This window comes from Delphinus delphis, chromosome 10, assembly GCF_949987515.2.
Source record: "Delphinus delphis chromosome 10, mDelDel1.2, whole genome shotgun sequence".
NCBI lineage: Eukaryota > Metazoa > Chordata > Mammalia > Artiodactyla > Delphinidae > Delphinus > Delphinus delphis.
In genome coordinates, this window is record NC_082692.2 from 96,925,478 (window position 1) to 96,947,136 (window position 21,659).

General features: G+C 50.3%; 2 protein-coding genes across 5 annotated transcripts; both read left to right on the forward strand.

Moving 5' to 3' along the window:
- The first annotated feature begins 1,240 nt into the window (after positions 1-1,240).
- JAGN1 (jagunal homolog 1) lies at positions 1,241-4,169 on the forward strand. Of its 2 annotated transcripts, none has more exons than XM_060023035.1 (2): positions 1,241-1,428; positions 3,220-4,169. In XM_060023035.1, exons 1-2 carry the CDS (start codon positions 1,340-1,342, stop codon positions 3,680-3,682), a joined length of 552 nt encoding a protein of 183 aa, XP_059879018.1. In that variant the 5' UTR covers positions 1,241-1,339; the 3' UTR covers positions 3,683-4,169. The 2 variants fall into 2 exon arrangements, with proteins under 2 accessions (XP_059879018.1, XP_059879019.1); XM_060023036.1 differs by lacking the exon at positions 1,241-1,428 and adding an exon at positions 1,440-1,584.
- Positions 4,170-10,431: 6,262 nt separating this feature from the next.
- IL17RE (interleukin 17 receptor E) lies at positions 10,432-21,584 on the forward strand. Of its 3 annotated transcripts, XM_060023032.2 has the most exons (16): positions 10,435-10,661; positions 11,013-11,028; positions 11,585-11,707; positions 12,328-12,425; positions 12,687-12,846; positions 12,941-13,080; positions 13,997-14,065; positions 14,986-15,052; positions 16,008-16,183; positions 16,264-16,311; positions 16,394-16,442; positions 16,617-16,765; positions 19,009-19,077; positions 19,796-19,847; positions 19,931-20,029; positions 20,519-21,584. In XM_060023032.2, exons 1-16 carry the CDS (start codon positions 10,530-10,532, stop codon positions 21,073-21,075), a joined length of 2,004 nt encoding a protein of 667 aa, XP_059879015.1. In that variant the 5' UTR covers positions 10,435-10,529; the 3' UTR covers positions 21,076-21,584. The 3 variants fall into 3 exon arrangements, with proteins under 3 accessions (XP_059879014.1, XP_059879015.1, XP_059879016.1); XM_060023031.2 differs by having other exon boundaries at positions 10,432-10,661; positions 12,751-13,080; positions 16,394-16,765; XM_060023033.2 differs by lacking the exons at positions 12,687-12,846; positions 12,941-13,080 and having other exon boundaries at positions 10,439-10,661.
- The last annotated feature ends 75 nt before the right edge of the window (positions 21,585-21,659 follow it).

A 21,659-nucleotide genomic window follows, 5' to 3' on the forward strand; every position in this document is an offset into this window, starting at 1 on the left:
TCTCTTTGAGGCGCTCACCTCTAGTCTGGGAGGCAGATGTCAGCGTGGTTCCCAAATGCTGAAATGCATAAAATCATTTGAGCATCTTGGAACAGAGAAGGACTCTAGTTATGAAGCAAAATTGAGAAGCCAAAAAAGAAAAGACTATATATTCAACCTTATGAAAAAACTATTCTGCATGTTAAAATTGTGACACCATGAGTAAAGTCAAAAGACATACAATAAATAGGAAAAATATATGGCAACTAAAATTATAGACAAGAGGTCATCTCTCTCTCTGTCTCTCTCTGCCATCTGTATATAAATTAACAAGGCCAACAATGCAGTAGAAAAATAGACAAAGGATATGAACACAGTTCAGGGAAATGAAATACAAATGACTCAAACATAAAAAGATACTTCAGTTTTTTCAGATAACAACTTTGAAATTCTTATTTTATGTATTTTTTTATTGTGGTAAAGTGTACATAACATAAAATGAACGATTTTTAAGTATACAGTTCAGTGGCATGAAGTATATTCATACAGTTGTGCAACCATCATCACCACGTTCCTTGGCAACCACTACTCTGCTTTCTGCCTCTGCCTAATTTCTTTTTCTTTCGTGGCCTTGACATTTCTTAAAAGTATAGTCCAGTTATTTTGTAGAATGTCCCTCAATTTGAGTTTATCTGTCACCTCTTCATGATTAGATTCAGGTTAAATATTTTGGGCAAGAATATCACCTCAGTGATGCTGTGTCCTCAATATTAGCAGGAGGCATAAGGAGTCAGTTTGTCTCACTCCTGGGCAAGTTAACTTGATTACTTAGTTAAGGGGGTGAGTGCCAGGTTTCTCCACTGTAAAGTTACCGTTTCTTCTTGCAAAGATTAATCTGTGGGGAGATACTTTGAGACTTTGAGTGTGAAAGATGCACGCTCTTGGGAAAGTCACAGATGCCTTCCAGGCATCAGTTTCTCCGTCTGTGAAGTGGGAACAGAGACGTCTTAAAATCGAATTAAAGAAAGTGTAAGTGCTCGAGAGGCTGGAGTATCAGCTCACGACCTTGGCAAAAAGAAACACGCGCTGGGGTTTAATTTTCTGCGCGCTCCAAATGCTGGGGAGGGACGGACAGGGCGGGGCCTAGAAGAAAAGCGTGTGCGTATGTGTGCGCGTGCGCAGGGACGTGACTACAGAGTCGGTCCTCCGGAGACAGAGAGGCCGGAAGTTGTCCTCACAGAACCGCTCGGCTGTTGGGTGGGCGGAGCTGAGGCGGCGCGCTTAGGGTTGGCAGGCATGTTAGCGCTCTAGTAGCTGCAGCTGGTCGGCGTGAGGGGCTCCAGGGCTCTGGGCAGGGAAGATGGCGTCTCGGGCAGGCCCGCGAGCGGCCGGCACCGACGGCAGCGACTTTCAGCACCGGGAGCGCGTCGCCACGCACTACCAGATGAGGTATGAAGTGAGGCGAGGAGCTCGCAGGGCCTGGGACGCGACGCCGGCCCGGCCTCAGGGTCTTGCTCCCCAGCCCGCTCTCGCGCACCTGCCAAGTCCCCTCCTCCTGCGACGGCCCGGGGCCGGCCCCCAATCCCGGGAAGCCCCGTAGCTCCTGTGAGTTCCACCCATTGATCCCGCTGTGCCTTGAGGGGTCCGGCCCCGCTTGGGCTCCGGTGTCTCGGCGATGCTGGCCCCGCTCTCTGATCTCGGGAACCTGATTTCTAATCGAGCCTCAGTTTGCTTATCTGGCAAGGGAAAATTAATCTACCTTTTCGGTCTTGGTGATGAATTAGTGAGCCAATAATCGCATAAAGAGCGTAGCATAAGATGTAGCACATAAGTCTGTCCAGTACGCGGTAGCTGTTATATTTTGGGTCGTTTTGGGGATTTGGACCTTGAAGTCCAGACTTACTCTGCCTCAAATGAGTTTTATGAAACCCCTCCACGTAAGGGATATTTCTACATTCGTTTATTCGTTCAACAAATATTTATTGAGCTTCTACCCATCAGGCATTGTGCTAGGTCCTGAGGATAGAATAGCGAAAGCAGCCCTGGTCTTTGTATTCATGTTATACCTTCAATAAAAAAGTCTATTGACAAACAAACAAAATTGGTCCCTGCCTTCATGGAGCTTCAAGGCTACAAGTGACTGATTCCCCTCCCGCCCCACCTTTCTGCACTTTCTATAATGAATATTTTTAAAAATAAAAATTTTTTAGAGATTTTCTTTACTTAAATCCATTGAAATTTCCCTGAATCTTTTCCACGTCTTTTTCTCCACAGTTTTAAAGAATGACAAGCTCTTTGAAACCTCACTTTATTCTTATCCTTAGACCCTTGTCTAAAGGGCACCTCACAACTCAAGCCAGTGTTTTCATGCCTGTCTAGAGCAGAAACTCTGCTCTATGAAGGCGTGAAGGGATATATTTAGGACCTGAGAGAATTCAAAGAATAAGAGAAAATATCCTTACTTTAGATGAAAAATGTACTCTAGCTGGAGAAGTACGGGCAGCCTGAGTTGGTTTCCTTGCTGCCAATACCTCCTTCCATAGGCTATCCTCCTATGCCACAGTCAGAGTTCTCTTTCATTTTTTTTTTTGCCACAGAGTTCTCTTTCATTTTTTTTTTTGGCCACGCAATGGGGCTTGCAGGACCTTAGTTGCCCGACCGGGGATTGAACCTGTGGCCTTGGCAGTGAAAAGCCAGATTTCTAACCACTGGACCGCCAGGGAATTCCCCAGAGTTCTCTTTGTAAACACAGCCCTGAGTTACTCTTCTGTCTTTAAAGTGACTCAGTGATAGTCTTTGCAACTTCATATCCTGCTACTCCCCTCTCCACCACATTGTAGTCCTTCCACACCCAACCATTTGCTCTCCTGGAACACAAATGCTTATGCCTTTTTGCCTGCATGCTGTTACCTCTGCTTGGAATGTCCATCTCCACCCACGTCTCAGAGCCTAGCTCAGATAACACCCTTGTCCAGGCAGCCTTCTCAGTCAACTCATCTCAATCAGAATTCATTACTCCTTCCTGTGATTCCATATATTTTGCAACATAGATTTACTAGAGTTTTTCCAGTTCGTTTTCTAATTGCTTTTTTCTTCCTGTGTACCTTGTTCCCAGCCTCCAGGCAGGAACTATACCTTATTCACGTCTGTTTCCCAGTGTCCAGTATAGTTGCCTGACATAGAGTTGGTGGTCAGAAAATTTTGAATGAAAGGTACTTCTCCCTCTGCTCTGCCCCACAGTGTGACCCTCAAGTATGAAATCAAGAAGCTGATCTACGTGCATCTGGTCATATGGCTGCTGCTGGTTGCCAAGATGAGCGTGGGGCACCTGAGGCTCTTGTCGCATGATCAGGTGGCCATGCCCTATCAGTGGGAGTACCCCTATTTGCTGAGCATTGTGCCCTCCCTCTTGGGCCTCCTCTCCTTCCCCCGCAACAACATTAGCTACCTGGTGCTCTCCATGATCAGCATGGGGCTCTTTTCCATCGCTCCCCTCATATATGGCAGCATGGAGATGTTCCCTGCTGCACAGCAGCTCTACCGCCATGGCAAGGCCTACCGCTTCCTCTTTGGTTTTTCTGCCGTGTCCGTCATGTATCTGGTGTTGGTGCTGGTGGTCCAAGTGCATGCCTGGCAGTTATACTACAGCAAGAAGCTCCTAGACTCTTGGTTCACCAGCACACAGGAGAAGAAGCGTAAATGAAGCCTGCTTGATGAACTACTGTGTGAGGTGAAGCCTGGGCCTCCCATCCAGTGGAGTGAGAGGGTAGAGGAGCTGTTCTAAAACCTCCTTCGGTGATTTTGGCAGCTGCGATGTTGACAACTAGTGCAAACTAGGTCCAAGTTCTGCAAAGCTCCTTCTGTTGCCATCAGCTGGTAGCAAAACTATGTTTAATTTACTCCTGGTTGGTGGAACTGGGTGATCAGCAGCTGTGAAACAAATTTCAGCTGGTTAAAGTTGAGATCCTTCTGAGTTTTTCATCCTTGCCTCTTTTTGGTCATTCTCTCTGCTTCCATCCATCACCCCTTAGCCACCGAGACTGGAGGAGATAGGGAATAAATCACATTCTGCTTCAATCTATGAGTCATGGGGCAGGAAACATTTGAGAGGCTGCTCCCCTTGCAGGCTGTGGTCTCTACTGTGAAGCGTTTTAATTAAAAAGAACCTCAATAAAGTTACAACTGCCTTGTCCCCCCTGTGCTTTGTGTTCGGCATCTGATAGAGTGTGAAAAGTGTGTTGTTTGAGTGGCCTTAGTCACTAGGAGGTACGTAGAGGCTCCCCGAGAAACCTGGCAGTGGCGGTGGGGAAGTGAACTGGACATAGGGAACTTAAGTCATAGTTGCAACCCTGCAGCTGATTGGCAGGAACTACTGTGGGCCATACATTTAACCTCCACCTCTCAAATGGTCCGTTCTCATTTATCCAGCTTGGGTTATGGGTTCGTCTTTTGGTTGGATATTCATGTTTATCATTCAGTGTTAACAGTGTTAGTTATGTGTCTAATACTGTTTTATGGTATCCAAAAGAATTTTAAAGTATCCTGCATATAAAAAATTTGCAATCTAGGTGAAACGTAATATCCATGTGAAACAACTAATGAACACAGTATGTCTGGTGTGGAGCAGAGAAGTTAAAAATAGAAGTGGGGGGCTTCCCTGGTGGCGCAGTGGTTGAGAGTCCGCCTGCCAATGCAGGGGACACGGGTTCGTGCCCATGTCCGGGAAGATCCCACATGCCGCGGAGTGGCTGGGACCGTGAGCCATGGCCGCTGAGCCTGTGCGTCCGGAGCCTGTGCTCCACTACGGGAGAGGCCACAACAGTGAGAGGCCCACATACCTCAAAAAAAAAAGGAAAGAGATCTGTGAACTAAAGGCCCTTTCACACATAAAAGTCTGACATGGTACATATTTATTACATGAAAGATGTGTGTTGGGCTTCCCTGGTGGCGCAGTGGTTAAGAATCCGCCTGCCAATGCAGGGGACACGGATTGGAGCCCTGGTCCGAGAAGATCCCACATGCCACGGAGCAACTAAGTGCGTGCGCTACAACTACTGAAGCCTGCGAGCCTAGAGCCCATGCTCCACAACAAGAGAAGCCACCGCAATGAGAAGCCCGCACACCGCAACAAAGAGTAGCCCCCGCTTGCCGCAACTAGAGAAAAGCCCGCGTGCAGCAACGAAGACCCAACACAAACAAAAATAAATAAAAAATAAAAACATTAGGTGTGTACTCAGTCTCTATTAGGTACTGGCAGTACTTCTAGGTACCCAACCTTTAGATGTCCTGATTATCATTTCAAACTCAGTGTGTCCTAAACTTAACTCTTTGCCTTCTACCTCATATCCATTCCTCTTCCTGCATCCCTGTGTGCAAGTGAGTATACCAAGAATACAGCTCTGTATCATCAAGTCCCTACTATGTGCCATATTTTTTTCTTTTCTTTCTTTATTTTTGGCTGCGTTGGGTCTTTGTTGCTGTGCGCGGGCTTTCTCTAGTTGCAGCGAGCGGGGGCTGCTCTTTGTTGTGGTGCGCGGGCTTCTCGTTGCGGTGGCTTCTCTTGTTGCGGAGCACGGGCTGCAGGTGTGCCGGCTTCAGTAGTTGTAGCATGTGGGCTCAGTAGTTGTGGCTTGTGGGCTCTAGAGCACAGACTCAGTAGTTGTGGTGCATGGGCTTAGTTGCTTCTTGGCATGTGGGATCTTCCCGGACCAGGGCTCAACCCCCTGCTCCCTGCATTGGCAGGCGGATTCTTAACAACTGTGCCACCAGGGAAGCCCGATGTGCCATTATTTTTTGAACAACCAAAATTCCTTAATCCTTTTCAGACATTTCCAAAGTGTGGTTCCAGTGCATCACTCTTGATTTATCTCCTGACACTGTCCGTCACACACTGTCTGTCTCAGTCAGGAAAACCTCTTATGAATCCCGATATTGGTTCCATGTTTTCCCAGTTTCCTTAAAAATTTTCCTTTTCTGCTTTTATACTTCTTTATTACTTATCTTTCAAGACCTAGTTTTATACGGTAATTCTGGAGCCTTCTGGCTACTTCACTTCAAGGAGTGAGGGTTCTTTCTTTGAATTCACATGGCATTTTAATTTTATCTCTTCTACTGACAGAATTACTAGTTTACATGTCTTTTCCTCACCCCTTGCTCTTTACCTAATGTGCATCATGCACTCTGAATTTACTGAATGAAGTAACTTGTGCTATTGTAGCCTAAAGTCAGAGCAAAGAACTAGAGTGAAGGGTAGGATTTGGATAGCAGAGAGGTGCAGATGGAAATGAGTGGGTAATGGAGTTACGTGCACCAGGCACAGATTGCTGATTTTTAAAGAACCGGGATGTAAATAATTATTAAAAAAAGAATTTAAAATTTATTTGATTACTGGAATGGTACTTTACAGTCTTGTAGTGCTTTTCAAGACCCATTATGAAGGGACTTCCCTGATGGTGCAGTGGTTGAGCATCCGCCTGCCAATTCAGGGGACATGCGTTCGATCCCTAGTCCGGGAAGATCCCACATGCCACAGAGCAACTAAGCCCGTGCGCTACAACTACTGAAACCCACGCGCCTAGAGCCCGTGATCTGCAACAAGAGTAGCCACCGCAATGAGAAGCCCGGGCACCACAACGAGGAGTAGTCCCCACTCGCCACAACTAAAGAAAGCCCGCACATAGCAACAAAGACCCAATGCAGCAAAAAATAAATAAAATTAAAAAAAGAAAAGACCCATTCCGAAAATTATTGTCAACACGAAAAGAGAGCCGTTTGGTTCATTTTAGTTTTCTGCTTGTTGGCTTGTTGGGATTCTGCTTTTTGGGCTTTCCAAGCTTTTTTTCCCCCTGCCTCATGGTTGTAGTATTCCCTGAAGTAAACAAGATCCCCTTTGAAAGGGATCTTGATTTAGTGGGAAGAGCACTGTATTTGGATCAGGAGACAAGTTCAAGTACCAAGATCAGCCCTGCCAAATTCACGGGATTGTTTTGAAGATCAAATGAGGTAAAATCTTGAGAAGGTGCTTTAAGAACCCTAACACTATACAAATGTGAGGAATGGTTATTAATCCCTGATGTTTGTATACAGAGCTAGAGGGTGTAGGCCTTGGAAGAACCCTTAGTGAGCATCTAGTCTATGGGAAAGGCAGTGTGGTATAGTGGAAAGAACAGTTTTTGATATTACACTGACTCAGGTTAGAAATCTAGCCAGGCATTTTGCTACCTTTTGCCTTGAGCAAGATATTTGAGCCTCTGTTTTTATCTAACGTATGGGGATCATAGCATCTACCACCCAGGGTTGTTGTGAGGATTAAATAAAATAATGTATATAAACTGTATAGTACATAGTAGGTGCTTAATAAATATCAAAGTCCCTTCCCTTGATGAGCAGTGTTGGTGTTCCCCTCTCAGATTGGGGGTCCCTTCCTCTTCTCTTAAGCATAACTTCTTGCATCGATATTCTAGAGATTGATCCCTTCTGGAAGAGCAGGAATAAGAAAGGAACACTTGTGTACTCTTGGTTTTGTTGGACCTTCTTGCCCAGGGTGCCCAAACAGTAGGCACAGTTGCCGCAACAGACCTTGGGAATCTGGCATTACAGGAAGAGCCTGGAGACGCTGTTGCATTCAGCGTCCATGCATGGGTAAGGCTTTGTCAGGAAGAATGGCTGCCCAAGGACCCCACAGTGTCCTGTCTACCTGAGCACGCGTAGGGGCCTGCCAAAACCTCCTGAGCGCCTGGCTTGCTCCCCACGTAAAGGTTACTGGAGAGTGAAGTCTGGATCAGCTCATTCAGACACAAACCACAGGTGAGATAGGCCTTGGCCACCTTCCAAAAGGACAGGACTTCTGTGCTGCAGGCCTACCACACACCTTTGTTGCCTTTACTCCAGTTGGCCCCCTCCTGTTCCAGCCACAGAAGCACTCCCCCCTTGTTGACACTTGCCAAACAATCCCTACTCTCCTAGAAATCTGATCACTGATGACTCACTCCCGTAAGACCTACTATCCTTTTTTCTTTCCAACTATTACAGTTTCTCCCCCCCCACGTTGTTAATCCTACCAACTCATCACATTGTTCCGTCTAGTACTTCTTTTTTTTTTAAAGCCCTTCATGACATCTGTTTTTTAAAAAAAATATTTATTTATTTGGTTGCACGGGGTCTTAGTTGCAGCAGGTGGTCTCCTTAGTTGTGGCATGAGAACTCTTAGTTATGGCATGCATGTGGGGATCTAGCTCCCTGACCAGGGATTGAACCCACGCCCCCTGCATTGGGAGCGCAGTCTTATCCACTGCACCACCAGGGAAGTCCCCTCATTCTAGTACTTCTGTGGACTACAGGGCCCAGAAACCACAGATCTCCCCAAGCAGTGTGTTCTGACAGAAAGAGCTAGAAAGACACAGGGGTGAGTCTCAGCTCTCCATTTTCTGTTTGGACAAGTTACTTAATCTTCCCAGTGTTTCCAAGTCTGTAAGATGTTTAGTAAGACTGACCTCAAGGGTTGTAGTACCAATAATATGAGATAATGTGGGCAAAGCACACAGCCCAGAGCCTGATAATAGGAGTTCAGCAAATTGTGATCTGACCCCCTCCCCCTTCCCCAGGGTGTGCTGGAATTTACCCACTGTGCTTTTTACTTTAAATCCTTTTTGGAACAGGCTCCACAATAAACTAGCAAAACAATAAAATACAGACCTCCTTTTCTCTCTCCTTTCCCCCTTTCTACTTTCTTCCTCTGCCTTTTCTATGTGGTCCTTTTCTTCCCTTTCTGTTCTTTATTTCTCGTGTGTATGTGTCTGTTATTTGTTTTCTGCTTCTCCTACCATACCTTAGCCAGGGTCAGGGAGCAGTTAACCAAGTATTTTCACTGTGAGAATCAAATCAGAAGATAAAAGGAGTCAAAAGAGAAAAGTATTCTAGAATGGAGCCAAGTTTCTCACTTCACGCCCCCAGCATTAGAAAACACATTATCGGTATAGATCTAAACCATTGTGGGCTAGGTGAAATTTAGGGGGAAGACTCCCTAACCTGTCTTTAGTATGGCCAGACCACCCTTTTCTCCCTTCACGTCTTACTGATTTGTTTGCAGTGATGGACTTCAAGGTCAAAAGACAGAACTGTGTCAGGCAGGCCCTTTTGGGTTCCCAGAAGCAGAGGGGGATGAGGCAGTGGGAGGAGAGGCCATAAGGATGGTAGAAAGAGAAATGAACTGTGAGAGGATGGCAGATTTGGAGCTCCTTGGGCTAGAGACCTTGACCAGATCATTCTCCTTCCTGCTTCCTTATTTCTCTCTTTATGAAATGAATAATTATCACCTGTCTTGTAAGGTGGTTAGGAGGATCAAATATGAAAGTGCTTATGAAATGTGAAATAGATAAACTGCTGCTTAGATGAAACATCATAATTTACATTTATTCAACTACAGAGCACCTATTTCACGACATCCATTGCTAGGCACTGGAAAAACAAAGATAAGAAAGGGTCTTTCTAAGAAACTCAAAAGCTAGAGGGTATTTTTAGGATAATGGGTACAATGGGGTCTTTAGACAGTGGACCTAAAGACTTAAGAACTAGAATTGGCCTAAAGATAGGTATGATCAAGCTACTGAAAGTGCAGAGGGATAATAACAGTCTCAAGATACCTTCACCCAGTAGGTGTGCCCCAAACTTTCTACGGTGTGTGTCACCAAGGTGAGGGCTGAAGCAGTTCAAATGCTCCATGAGTAGGAGGAAGCCATGGGACGACGTGGAGGGTCCCCGCAGAGAATGGAGCCTCTTCAGCATCGGAAACCACAGGAAACCAGGTCAATGCGTGGGGCCCACTCCCTCAGCTCCAGGGCTCAGCTATGAGACCTGGGGCTTCCTGAGCAGACTGTACTGATGAGTGGCTCCTTGAAGCTGGAGGCCCTTTGGCAGAAGTGCTGGAACTGGCCAACGGGTAGAGAGAGAAAGCTGGACCCTAGTCCTGAAAGTCAGCCAGGTGGGAGCCAGGATGCACAGGGGGACATGTGAGGTTTACGTGCTTTTTTGTTCTGCCCACCTCTAAGTGGTGCATCAGTCACCTCGGTCTCCAGCACCCACTACAGAGAAGTGCTTCATGGCTCTGTCAGTCTTTTAAGTGAGAGGATGAAGCACGTGTCCAGGGGAGATTCAAGGCCAGGAGCACGCTAAGGGGCGGGTCTGATCTGCAGGGTGTTGCAGGAGTAGGAGGAGTTACGAAGTGGGTGCAGCCGCCATCCATCCCCCTGACCCTGTGCCAGCCTCTTGCCTGTTATTTCTCTTCCAGAGCAGGAGCCCCCTTGCCCTCCAGGTAGGGGAGTAGGGTTTTCTGGGGGGCAAGTGTCCTTCAGTCCCTCCACTTGGAGGAGAAGGAATGTGGCCTGGCCGGCTGGTTGAGCTTGAGGAGGAGCTTTGGGGCAGGGCGGGACAGGGGCAGGCTGAGGCGAGGGCTCCTGCTGGCACTGCACTCCCTGCTGCTGCACGGCAAGGCCCTGCCACCCACCTTCAGGAGGCGCAGCCATGTTCTGGATACCTTGATCCCTCGGAAGCCCATGGGGAGCCCCGGACTGGCAGCCCTGCTCCTGCCTCTTGTCCAGCTGCTCCTTGGCCTGTCTGCCTCTGCTAGTATTGGCTGCCCCTACCTTCCCAGCTGGAGCACCCTCTGTCTGCTGGCCTCCCACATGGTAAGGTGTGCCTGCTGCTGCTGGGTGGGGACATCTGGCTGGCACAGGCTGGTACAGCTCCCCACTCTCCGCCTGTCCTTTCCTGCTACCCAAGTCCCTGAGCTCTGGTGGCAGCCTCAGTGTGTTCTCTACATCGTCTTGAAGGGATGGATAGTCAAGGTCCTGGTGCACTGAGGGCCTGGGCAGGGTGGAGCTGGGAAGAAAAGAGCCAGAGTGGATGGGCTATTGGCTTCTGCAGACCCCGAAATTAGGTGATGTGAGGCAAAGACCCCAGGGAGAATGCTCCTCGTGGGAATACCTACTAATTATACTTCTGTCCTTTCTTTTCCCTACTGGGCCCTGTGCCTTCAGGATGACAGTTTCACTGGTGAGTCTCATTCCCTGCCCTGCTCCTCTTCCCCATTCTTCCATTCTAATTTTTGGTTCTCAACCTGGGAAGTAGCATAGTATCAAAGAAAAAACACAAGGTGAGCCTGGATTTGCGTTGTAATTCTGCCACATACTCCATGCATGACTTCAGGCCATGCACGGTTTCTGAGGGGTATAGGAGCACGGTAGAAATGATTATACAATGAAAACAGCTGTCCCTGAGCTGTGGGGAGGATTAAATGAGAGCCAGGTAAGTCTCCAGGCACTCTCCCTTAATTGGTCCCACAGCAGTCAGTAATACAACAATGATCCTTCCTGTTTTAGGGTACATTTTATTATACTTCGTAAGGCATTTTCCCACGCATTATGTTACTTGATCTTGACAGCAGCTCCACTTTATGAATGATGAAGCTGAGACTTAGAGGAGTCTGTAACTTGCCCCAGCTCAGTCGGCCAGGATGTAAGTGGCAGAGCTCAGCCTCAAGTCCAACTTTTCTGAGGCAGGAGGGAACTCCTGGGACCTTACCATTTGATTTCCTTTTCATCTTTCACAGGAAGGTCTGCCCAGATTCCTCGCCATACCCTATCGGCCTTTCCCCCCTCCCCAAAGCCTTGGCGTGCTTGGCTCTGCCACTGTCCCTGCTGTTGGTGCCTGCATCTGGTGTCAGATCCTTCGGGTATGAGAAACAGTCCTTTGGGCCATTCTTAGTGGAGATTGGAATTGGGGGAATTTGGGGGGGCCCCTAGACTGACACTAGTAAAACTTATCCTACTAGAAGAGATGTTTGTCCTGTTGTCAACCTCAGCAGAGAATTAGGCCCTCCTAAAATGGCACACACCATGATTGATATTTGTGAGTTCAGTTGTATCGTTTTGTGAAGGTGTTTCTCCTTTCAGCTGGTACCAGTTCTTGGGATTAAAATGGTTTAGTTCTATGAGTTTACTATTTTTACCTTCTATCTGTAAAGTAAGATCTGTCTTATTCAACTCTACATTTTCATTGCCTAGCTCAGTGCCTGGGGCATACTAAATGCCCACACACTGCTTAAGAATTGACAGTTTTTAATTGTTCACTGTTATAAATAATGCTACCATGAACGTCTTTGTATATACATAGTTTTTCTCTACTTAAGAAGAGAAAAAGCTTTTTTGATTGTATCATAACTTAGGACTAAAGAAGTTTGCGATCATTACCCTCCCTGATCTAAAATGACTGACTGTCCAACACTGGGTCACATCTCCAGGTAGCGGAGGGGCCGTGAAGGGCTGGATAGTAAATGTGTCATTCCCTGTGCAGGTCTTCAGTGGGACTGGCTGCACCTCCTGGTGCAGAAATCCAAAAAGTCTTACAAGTTCCGGTTCTGTAGGAGGCACACGATGCCAGCATCTGCTCAGGTACTCTCCCTGTCAGTTCCAGCCCTTCCCTATACCCCACAGCCCTTCTCTTTCTGGCTTCTCATTCTGTTCTCCAGCCATAAAAGAGAGTTGGAAAGAGTGGACTCAAGAAGACTATTCTGTCCATTACACAGTTAGGGACACTGAGCCTTAAAGGTTGAGCAGCTCGCCTGTGGTGCCCTGGATTCCAGAGACAGGAATAGAAGCCAGAGTTCCTGATTCCTGGCCTGAGGCCAGCCCAGCCTTGCTCTCTGCCTGCAGAGGAAGCTGCTAAGTAGCCGTTGCCTGTCTGAGAAGGGCCATCACATCTCCGTCCCCTCCCCAGACACCTCCCACAAGGGGCTGCGTTCCAAAAGAACCCAACCTGCAGATCCAGAGAAAGGGGAAGTTCTCTCCAAACGTGGCTCACAAAGGCTTGGAGGTAGGCACATCGTGTGACTGGAGATGGTGGAGCCAAGTAGTGGTACCTGTGCTAAGGCCAAAAGACAAGGCCACCAAGTCCCCCTTCTCCCCAGGGCCTGAGTTCTCCTTTGACTTGCTGCCTGAGGCACGGGTTATTCAAGTGACCATTCCTCCAGGCCCTGAGGTCAGTGTGCGTCTTTGCCACCAGTGGGCACTGGAGTGTGAGGAGCTGAGCCGTCCCTTTGATGCCCAGGTATGGAGGGCCATCTGCCTGTAAAAGCCAAATCACACAGGGCTGGAGTGAAAGGACCTACCCATTATACAGATGAGGAGACTGAGTCCCAGAGAGAGGTGGTGATTGTCCAAGACTTCCTTACAAGTCTGAAGTGCCTAACATGAAGACTTCTTTGGTCTAGGCAGAGAACTAGGGGGCCTTGTCTCCTGGCAGGAGAGGAAGGAGAGGGCAGGCAGAGACCTGGGGCAGCCATGAATGCCTAGCAGAGAAATGGATATGGCGCTTACCCCCAGTGAGAGGACCCTCAGTGAGATTCAGGTTGCATTAAGAGGACTTTTCAGTTCCCCCAAGAAGCTGTTCTCCTGAGAAAATAACAAAATGGTCACATCTGTCTTGGTACCCTTCCATCTCCCTCCCTTTTGTCACTGCTCCTCAGAGAATGAGATGTCCCCTATTCTTCCGGCCTAGGCCCTGACACTCCACCTCAACCTCCAGTTGTCACGGATGCCCTTGTATACAGTTGGTACCATTTGAAGGGACTGATGCTGTACCCGAGTCCCTCAGTTCTCCACATTTAAAATGGCGATGATGCCTCCCAAGATCACCATGATGCTAGCATTTGATTAATTGAGTTGGTGCTTCTAGCACCTAGCACCCTCCCTGGCATATAGTAGGGACTCAATAAATGTGTATTCCTTTCCCCATCTCCTCCCCACTCCCCTCATTCCATATATTGAGACACCTAGAGCAGATGGTCAGATTACAGGGCAGAGACTCCCTGAGAAGAAATTTCTCAGAGGAAGAGATGTCTCAGATAAGAGGAAAAGTAGGGTATGTGGTGACCAAGGTCCCAGTTTTCTCCTGCCGTTTTCTAGGGTGCCTCTGCTCTTTCTCAGGCCCCTCTTCTTCTCTTCCTTTGCTGCTTTGTCCACAGAAAATTGTGTCTGGGGGCTGCACTGTAGACCTGCCTTATGAATTCCTTCTGCCCTGTCTGTGCATCGAGGTGAGCAGAGGAGAAGGTGTGGGTGGTCCATGGCTTCACTCCTAGGCCACCCAGATAGCACCATTGGTCAAGCATATCTCCACTAAGTCAGGTTTTAAAAGGGCTGGTGTTAACGAGATGCTAGGGAAGACTGGTGCCAGCCTGACAGTGAGCCACACACAGTGCCAGGGATGGAGGTGTCCTGCTGACCATGGCACATTCCTGGGGGTGAGTCCAACCTCAGCCCCACCCAGACCCAGCTTGCCTTTGTCGAGACCCGGCCTCAGCCCACAGAGGCAGGATAGACAGCTGCCTTCACTGGGTGTTCAGAGCTGTCACAGTGGGGGCTCGTGGCCACTGCAAGGCTCCATATGGCCCCAGAAGTCTCATCCCCACTAGCCCTGCGTGGAAGTCCTCCTCCTCTCCTTGTAAGACTGAGGTGCCTAGCATTAAGACTCCTTTGGGCGAGACAGGAAAGGCGGAGGCCTTGTCACCCAGGAGGAGACAAAAGGGAGGGTGCAGGCAGAGACCTGGAGCGGGGAGCACCTGCCAGGGGGATAACATTGGGTGTTGGGCTTTCAGAGGGAGGGGCCCTATGGGACACTCAGCGCCTTAGGAATCGCTGAGAGTGGAGGCCAGGGAAGGCCAAAATTGAGGAATGTGGACCTCATGATTTGCCTCTTTGTGGGGATATGTTCTCCTCTCCAGGAAAAAAGGACTCAGCCCCTCACCCACTGATCTTGCTTCTATAGTCTGGGGTTCCTCCCTGAGTGCCAAGTGCCACCCACCATTGCCCACACCCCACACTTCTTCTCCTCGGTGCCCTGCCAGCTCAGGCAGCTTGCATCTGGGCAAGGTCAAGCCAGAATGAGTTTCAAGTCTGAGTGATGTAGGGAAAGCCATTCCTCTGACCCTTCTTCCCTGCTCCCCTGTCCCCACAGGTGTCCTACCTGCAAGAAGACACCGTGAGGCACAAAAAGTGTCCCTTCCAGAGCTGGCCTGAAGCCTGTGAGTGCTACTCATGTGACTCTTGCTCACGCACAGCTTCTCTCTGTCTCTCTCTCCCCCGCAAACGTGCACGTACATGCACATACACACGCACTTGCACACCCTCTACACCTGCGTTGGAGAAGGTCCCCAGAAGGCATGCAGGCACTTTCTCTGGAGTCAGTGGGGGCAAGTCATGGGCTACCATGTCTAGCAATCAGCCTGCCAATAAATCAGAGCATTGAACATTGTACTAGCACTGTTCAGAAATATCCACCCCAGGAGGTAATGTCCTAAGAAGGTGGACCAGAGGGCCTGGGCTCCCATCCCAACTCTGCCACTCATTCTTCTCCGAGCCTCAGTTTCCTCATCTGTAAACTAATGATACTTGCCCTGCCTCACTTTCCAACTCCTTATGAGGCTGGAGTTCAATATTATATGCGAAAGTGGTTGGTGACATCTGTGCATACTGTTGAGCCCAGCTTGCAGAGACAGGATTCTCAAACATGACAAATGAACAGCTCAAAGTATCCTATGGTCCAGGGCAGGGTTGTAATTAAGGAATAGGCTGTAAGGCGTGAACTCAGGGGAGGGAGAAGCCCATGACGGCTGTCAATGAGTAGAAAAGGTCTCCTAAAGGGAGTGACATCTGAGCTGGGCTCAGAAAATGCGCAGGATTTAGAAAGGAGAGAAGGGAGGGGAAAGCATTCCTGATTCTGAGAGGAACATAAGCAAAGATATGAAGATTTGGAGTTTGGGGAGCAGCAAGGAGTTGGCCAGAATGGAGGTGCAGGAAGGAGAGGAGACAGCTAAATAGAAGAGGCAACAGGAGGGACAGGAGGAGGCATGCTCGTTTATCAGGCACCTAGGCAGACCAGGGCTGTGCCAGGCTCCCTCACAAATATCATCTCCCGATGCCCTGGGGATGGGGCTCAGGCCTCCTGGGCCTCACTCTCTGCCCCTGCTGCCTGCCCAGATGGCTCGGACTTCTGGGAGTCGGTGAACTTTACTGACCACAGCCAGCACAGTCAGATGGTCATGGCCCTGACACTCCGCTGCCCACTGAAGCTGGACGCCTCCCTCTGCCAGAGGCGGGGCTGGCACACCCTCTGCGAAGACGTCCCCAATGCCACGGCTCGAGAGTCAGAGGGGGTGAGATGGCCTCCCTAGGACCTGGATGGGCAGGGCTGGGGCCCAGGGCCCTGCTCCCTAACTCCCTTCTCCCACCACAGTGGTATGTCTTGGAGAAGGTGGACTTGCACCCCCAGCTCTGCTTCAAGGTACAAGCATGGGCAACACGGGAGGGGGAAGGGTGTGCATGGTGCCTGGAGCTTGCTGACTTGCCATTCTTGGATTTCTCAGTTCTCTTTTGGAAACAGCAGCCACGTTGAATGCCCCCACCAGACATTCGGTGAGCCAATAAGTGACCCTGGCTGGGACCCCTTCCCACCATTTCACCCTCATGCAACTGCGGCAAAGCCAAACTCTATCCCTGCCCTGACTTCTCTGTTAACTGCAGCCTGGCTTCTATCACCTCCCACAAACCATCATCTATTACATGATGCCCTTTCCTACCCCCTGGCAGCCCCATCCTGGAACGTGAGCATGGATACCCAGGCCCAGCAGCTGGTCCTTCACTTCTCCTCAAGGATGCCCGCCACCTTCAGTGCTGCCTGGAGCCACTCAGGCTTGGGGCAGGACAGCATGGTGCCCCCTGTGTACAACGTCAGCCAGGTATGGCCTAGCCAGGGCTTGGCCCCCACTAGAACCTGTTGATTAGAGCACAGCAGGTGGAGGCAAGCAAATCTCTTACAACATCTGGTTATTTATTTACTTGGCCAGCCTTTGTTCAGCTGCCTCCTCTGCCAGTCATTGGGGTCTTCAATGGAGCAGTTTCTAATCCTTTTCTTTTTTTTTTCTTATAAATTTATTTTTATTTATTTATTTTTGGCTGTGTTGGATCTTCGTAGCTGTGCGTGGGTTTTCTCTAGTCGTGGCGAGTGGGCTCAGTAGTTGTGGCTCACGGGCTCAGTAGTTGTGGCTCATGGGCTCAGTAGTTGTGGCTCATGGGCTTAGTTGCTCCGCAGCATGTGGGATCTTCCCAGACCAGAGCTCGAACCCGTGTTCCTTGCATTGGCAGGCGGATTCTTAACCACTGCGCCACCAGGGAAGTCCCTCTAATCCTTTTTGATTTTGAACCTACAGGGATAAACAGAGACAAGAGACTGGCCCTCCCACTCCCAGCTGTTCTCTGGCCCACTCGAACTCCCACCACATTTTACATTGATGCCTTCTCTTGAACCAGCTGTCCTCTACCACTACTCTCCTGCCTTCCTCCACAAGGCTCCTGGCAGACGTTCTCTATCTTTGGGAGGCAGAGCCCCAGGAAGCTGAAGTGCTCTTCGCAGAATACTGTAAACTACTGACAGATTTAACTCTATCATGTGAACTAACAGCAGTTTGACTAGCAGACTCTCTTCTGTGTATCTGACATAAAAACCACCATCAAATATATCCGCAAAACCACAGCACCAAGCTGACTAAGCATAGCTAGCTTGTTTCAGTTCTTTCTTACTTACATGCAGCTTGTTTATTTGTTTTGTATTCTGTGAGGGCTCCCAAGCCTACAGGTGGTAGGAAATGCTTAAGATTTAAGTCGAAACCATGCTTAAGATTTACGACAAAGTCATGTGGGATAACTTAAAATTGAGAGCTAAATCCATGGACTCATTTATTTTTGTGGGCTGAGAACGTCATTGAGTTTAACCACGATTTGAGAGCCACTGCATCGGCACCTGCTCACAGCTGGCTGGAGAATGGGGTCTGGGGCAGGGCTGGGGTATGGGGTAGGTGGTGGAGGGTGTTCCCAAAGGGTGGAGACTGATCAACTCTCTAACCAGCACCCAGAGCACAGGGTGAAGCCACATCCTTGCCTGTAGACAGATGGCAGTCAGTTCAGCATGCATTTATTGAGTGCCTACTCTGTTCCCACTCTGTATTAGGCCCTGGGAGATACAAGAAAAGTATATAACACAGTCTGCCTCTAAGGAGTCCACAATGTAATAACAGCTGCTACTACTAAATGAATACACATTGCACTGTGTATTTTTTAATATTTATTTATTTATTTATTTTGGCTGTGCCGTGTCTTAGTTGCGGCACATGGGATCTTTTAGTTGCAGCATGCAGACTTCTTAGTTGCGGCCTGCGGACTCTTAGTTGTGGCATGCAGACTTTTAGTTGCCTGCATGCAGGATCTAGTTTCCTGACTAGGGATGGAACCCGGGCCCCCTGCATTGGGAGCGTGGAGCCTTACCCACTGGACCACCAGGGAAGTCCCTGTACTTTGTATTATAAAGAGGGTTCACCTGCATATTCCCATTTGATGCTTTCAGTAACCCAGTAAAACAAGGATTATTATCTATCACACACAAATGAAGAAACTGAGGCTCAAGGAGAAAGGAAGTCTCTCTCCATGCAAAGATCCCACAGCTAGGAACCACAAAGGCAATAGTTAAGCCTGACTTTGTTAGCTGTGGTCTCCTGACTCTACAGCTTACGTTCTTTCCAATGGACAAGCTGCCCCTTCAGGTGCGCAGAACAGAGAAGGGAGGCAGCATATAATTAGCCTCCTGGTTTGTGAGCTGCTAGAGGACAGAGACAATGTCCATGCCCGCCTTGTCTCCTCAGGGGCTGGCACAGAGTAGGCACCCAGAGTATGTTTGTTGACGAGTGCCTGATTGCCTGATTAATGTTTATCTGTGCAGCAGTTCAGATCTGGGAATGATCAGCGGGATCTGGGAATGAAGCCTGGGAAGGCTTCTTGTCAGGGGTGGCACTTGGCCCTAAGCCTGGGTAGGGTTTGGGTAGGGGTGGTGGGTAGAAAGGAGGAACACAGCAATGGGCAAAGACTCAGGGGCTGGACAGAGCCAGATCTACCTCTATGGGGACAGTCATTCTGCTCTTTTTTCCCACAGACTCAGGGCTCAAGCTCAGTGACACTAGACCTCATCGTTCCCTTCCTGAGGCCAGGGGGCTGTGTCCTGGTAAGGAATCCTGCCCTCACTCTGCTGCATATACTCCCCTGTCATCTATACCACAGGTGACACATGGGGCAAATCCAGTCCATAAAAATGTTTGACTTGGCCAGCACGGTGTTCAAAATTGGAATTAGTTGCCACCACTTAAATATTGGGAGATGTCACATTTTAAAAAGTTGATTTCTGGCGTCTCCTGAAAAAAATCAGAAAACCTGGTGCTTTGTTTCCACATTCAGGCATGGTGATCATGGGCTGGAGCTCAGTGGTGTCTGATTACTTCAGTCAGGGCCTGTGCCTTCCACGTCCTCATGGATGCTCTGGTTAACTTTGGGTTTACTTTCTTTCTTTCTTTTTTGATGTGGACCATTTTTTTAAAGTCTTTATTGAATTTGTTACAATATTGCTTCTGTTTTATGTTTTGGTTTTTTGGTCCTGAGGCATGTGGGATCTTAGCTCACTGACCAGGATTGAACCCGCAGCCCCTGCATTGGAAGGCAAAGTCTTAACCACTGGACCGCCAGGGAAGTCCCTGGGTTTACTTTCTGAGTTTGCCACTCTTGACCTTGTTCTGTGCCCAGCCAGAGCTGGACCAGACACAAACCCTGTGCTGGAGGAATTCCCTATCCAGGGGGATTCCCCTTCACTATCCCCATGCCTTATTCAACTTCCCCTGGGAGGAGGGTTTACCCTGGCTTACAGGGATTGGGGGGCTCTGTGCCCTCAGGTGTGGAGGTCAGATGTCCAGTTTGCCTGGAAGCACCTCCTGTGTCCGGATGGTGAGTTCTTGGGAGGGGGAGGGGGAGTGAGAGGGAGGTTGGGCACTGAGGAGCCGGGCTTGGCCTCACCCTTCTTGGCTCAGTCTCTCATAGGCTCCTGGGGCTCTTGATCCTGGTACTGCTGGCCTTCACCACCCTACTGGGTGTTGTTCTGGTGCTCACCTGCCAGCGCCCACTGTCAGGTAAGCTCACTGGGGGTAACCTGGGGATTCAGACTTCCTTGGCTCCTAGGCCAGTTGCCCCCATCCCTCCCCCGCCCAGGCTCCCTTCCGAAAGAGCCTTGTCCCTGCCGCTGCACCCCCCTCTCTGTTACCCAAGGCGGTGAGTCTCATGCCCCCTAGGGGGAAGGAATGGTTAAGGCAGGGCAAAGGTCCTTCTGCAGGTGGTTCACTGCACCAGTCTCTAGGCCAGACGCTAGTGGAGCGGAAATCCAGCCTGCGCTGCACCTGGCGCCCTAGCCCTCTTCTCTTCCTGGGCACCTTTATCTAATTAGCCCAAAGGCGCCCTATAGGCCTGTAGGCTAAAGCTGCCTTGGGTACCCATCCCCAGCGCAGAGGAAGAAAGGGGGTGGTGGTGGAGTTAACCCTATCATGTAGCGCTGAGGCCTGGGAGGAAAGGGCTGGGCTGTCCCTTAGCCCCCCACCCTGTTCATCTGTTGCTCCCACCCCCAGGCCCAGGTCGAGCGCGGCCGGTGCTGCTCCTGCACGTGGCGGACTCCGAGGCGCAGCGGCGCCTGGTGGGAGCGCTGGCTGAACTGCTGCGGGCCGCGCTGGGCGGCGGGCGCGACGTGATCGTGGACCTGTGGGAGGGCACGCGGGTGGCGCGCGTGGGCCCGCTGCCGTGGCTCTGGGCGGCACGGGCGCGCGTGGCGCGGGAGCGGGGCACCGTGCTGCTGCTGTGGAGCTGCGCCAGCCCGAGCCCCGCCGGCGGCCCGGATGCCCGCGCAGCACCCCTGCACACCCTGCTCCGCGCCGCCCCGCGCCCGCTGCCGCTGCTCGCTTACTTCAGTCGCCTCTGCGCCAAAGGCGACATTCCTCCGCCCCTGCGCGCCCTGCCCCGCTACCGCCTGCTTCAAGACCTGCCGCGCCTGCTGCGGGCGCTGGACGCGCGGACTTCTACTCAAGCCACCAGCTGGGGCCGCCTCGCGGCCCGGCCGTGCCTGCGGGGTCGCGTGGAGCTGTGCCGCCAGCTGGAACGCGAGGCCGCCAAACTTGCCGATCAAGGCTGAGCAGAGCTCACCGCAGTCCAGATGTCTGTGGCCGCAGGCCTAGGGGCACTGGCTGGAAGCCCCGAATGAGGCTTCTACCCTGGAATCGTTGGATGCCTCCTAGGGGCCACTGGCCACAAAGCCTTACGCTACCTCCCAGCCCGGGAGCGGGGCATCACACTCACTGTCCCAGCCCGTTCCCCACGTTCCCCCAGGGTCCAGTCTCTTCCTCATGCTTATGCTTGAGGGTTCTCTCCCTCAGAGCCCCCAGGGAGAGTCACTCTTTCCTGAGAACTCCTCTGACCTCAGTGCTGTTGTGAGTGGGGGATCGTCCCACTTCCTCTCTCCGAAATTCCAGAGAATAGTCGTCTGCACGTGCTCCAGTCCAGGCCAGAGAGGTTGGGACAGGGGTTGGGGAGGCAGGAGACATGGCAGCTCTGAGTGGGAGGTGGCTGCAGAGGGGGTGGGGGGACAGAAACCCCTTTGGGAGCCAGGGATCCCCCTTTTCCAGACCGGGGCCCTGCCCAGAGTGGGAGGAAGGGAGGGAGGGAGGGCTCTGGACCCAGGGAAGGAGGCTTTGGCCCTGGGTGATGGGGGCAAAGGTG

What these genes read in the sequence shown, in the direction of transcription:
- JAGN1 (XM_060023035.1), top strand. Translation starts at nt 1,340, where the DNA reads ATGGCGTCTCGGGCAGGCCCGCGAGCGGCCGGCACCGACGGCAGCGAC. An exon ending in GCCACGCACTACCAGATGAG is followed by an intron (nt 1,429 to 3,219) that starts GTATGAAGTGAG and finishes TCTGCCCCACAG; the next exon opens with TGTGACCCTCAAGTATGAAA.
- IL17RE (XM_060023031.2), top strand. Translation starts at nt 10,530, where the DNA reads ATGGGGAGCCCCGGACTGGCAGCCCTGCTCCTGCCTCTTGTCCAGCTG. An exon ending in CCAGAGCTGGCCTGAAGCCT is followed by an intron (nt 15,053 to 16,007) that starts GTGAGTGCTACT and finishes CTGCCTGCCCAG; the next exon opens with ATGGCTCGGACTTCTGGGAG. An exon ending in ACCCCCAGCTCTGCTTCAAG is followed by an intron (nt 16,312 to 16,393) that starts GTACAAGCATGG and finishes TGGATTTCTCAG; the next exon opens with TTCTCTTTTGGAAACAGCAG.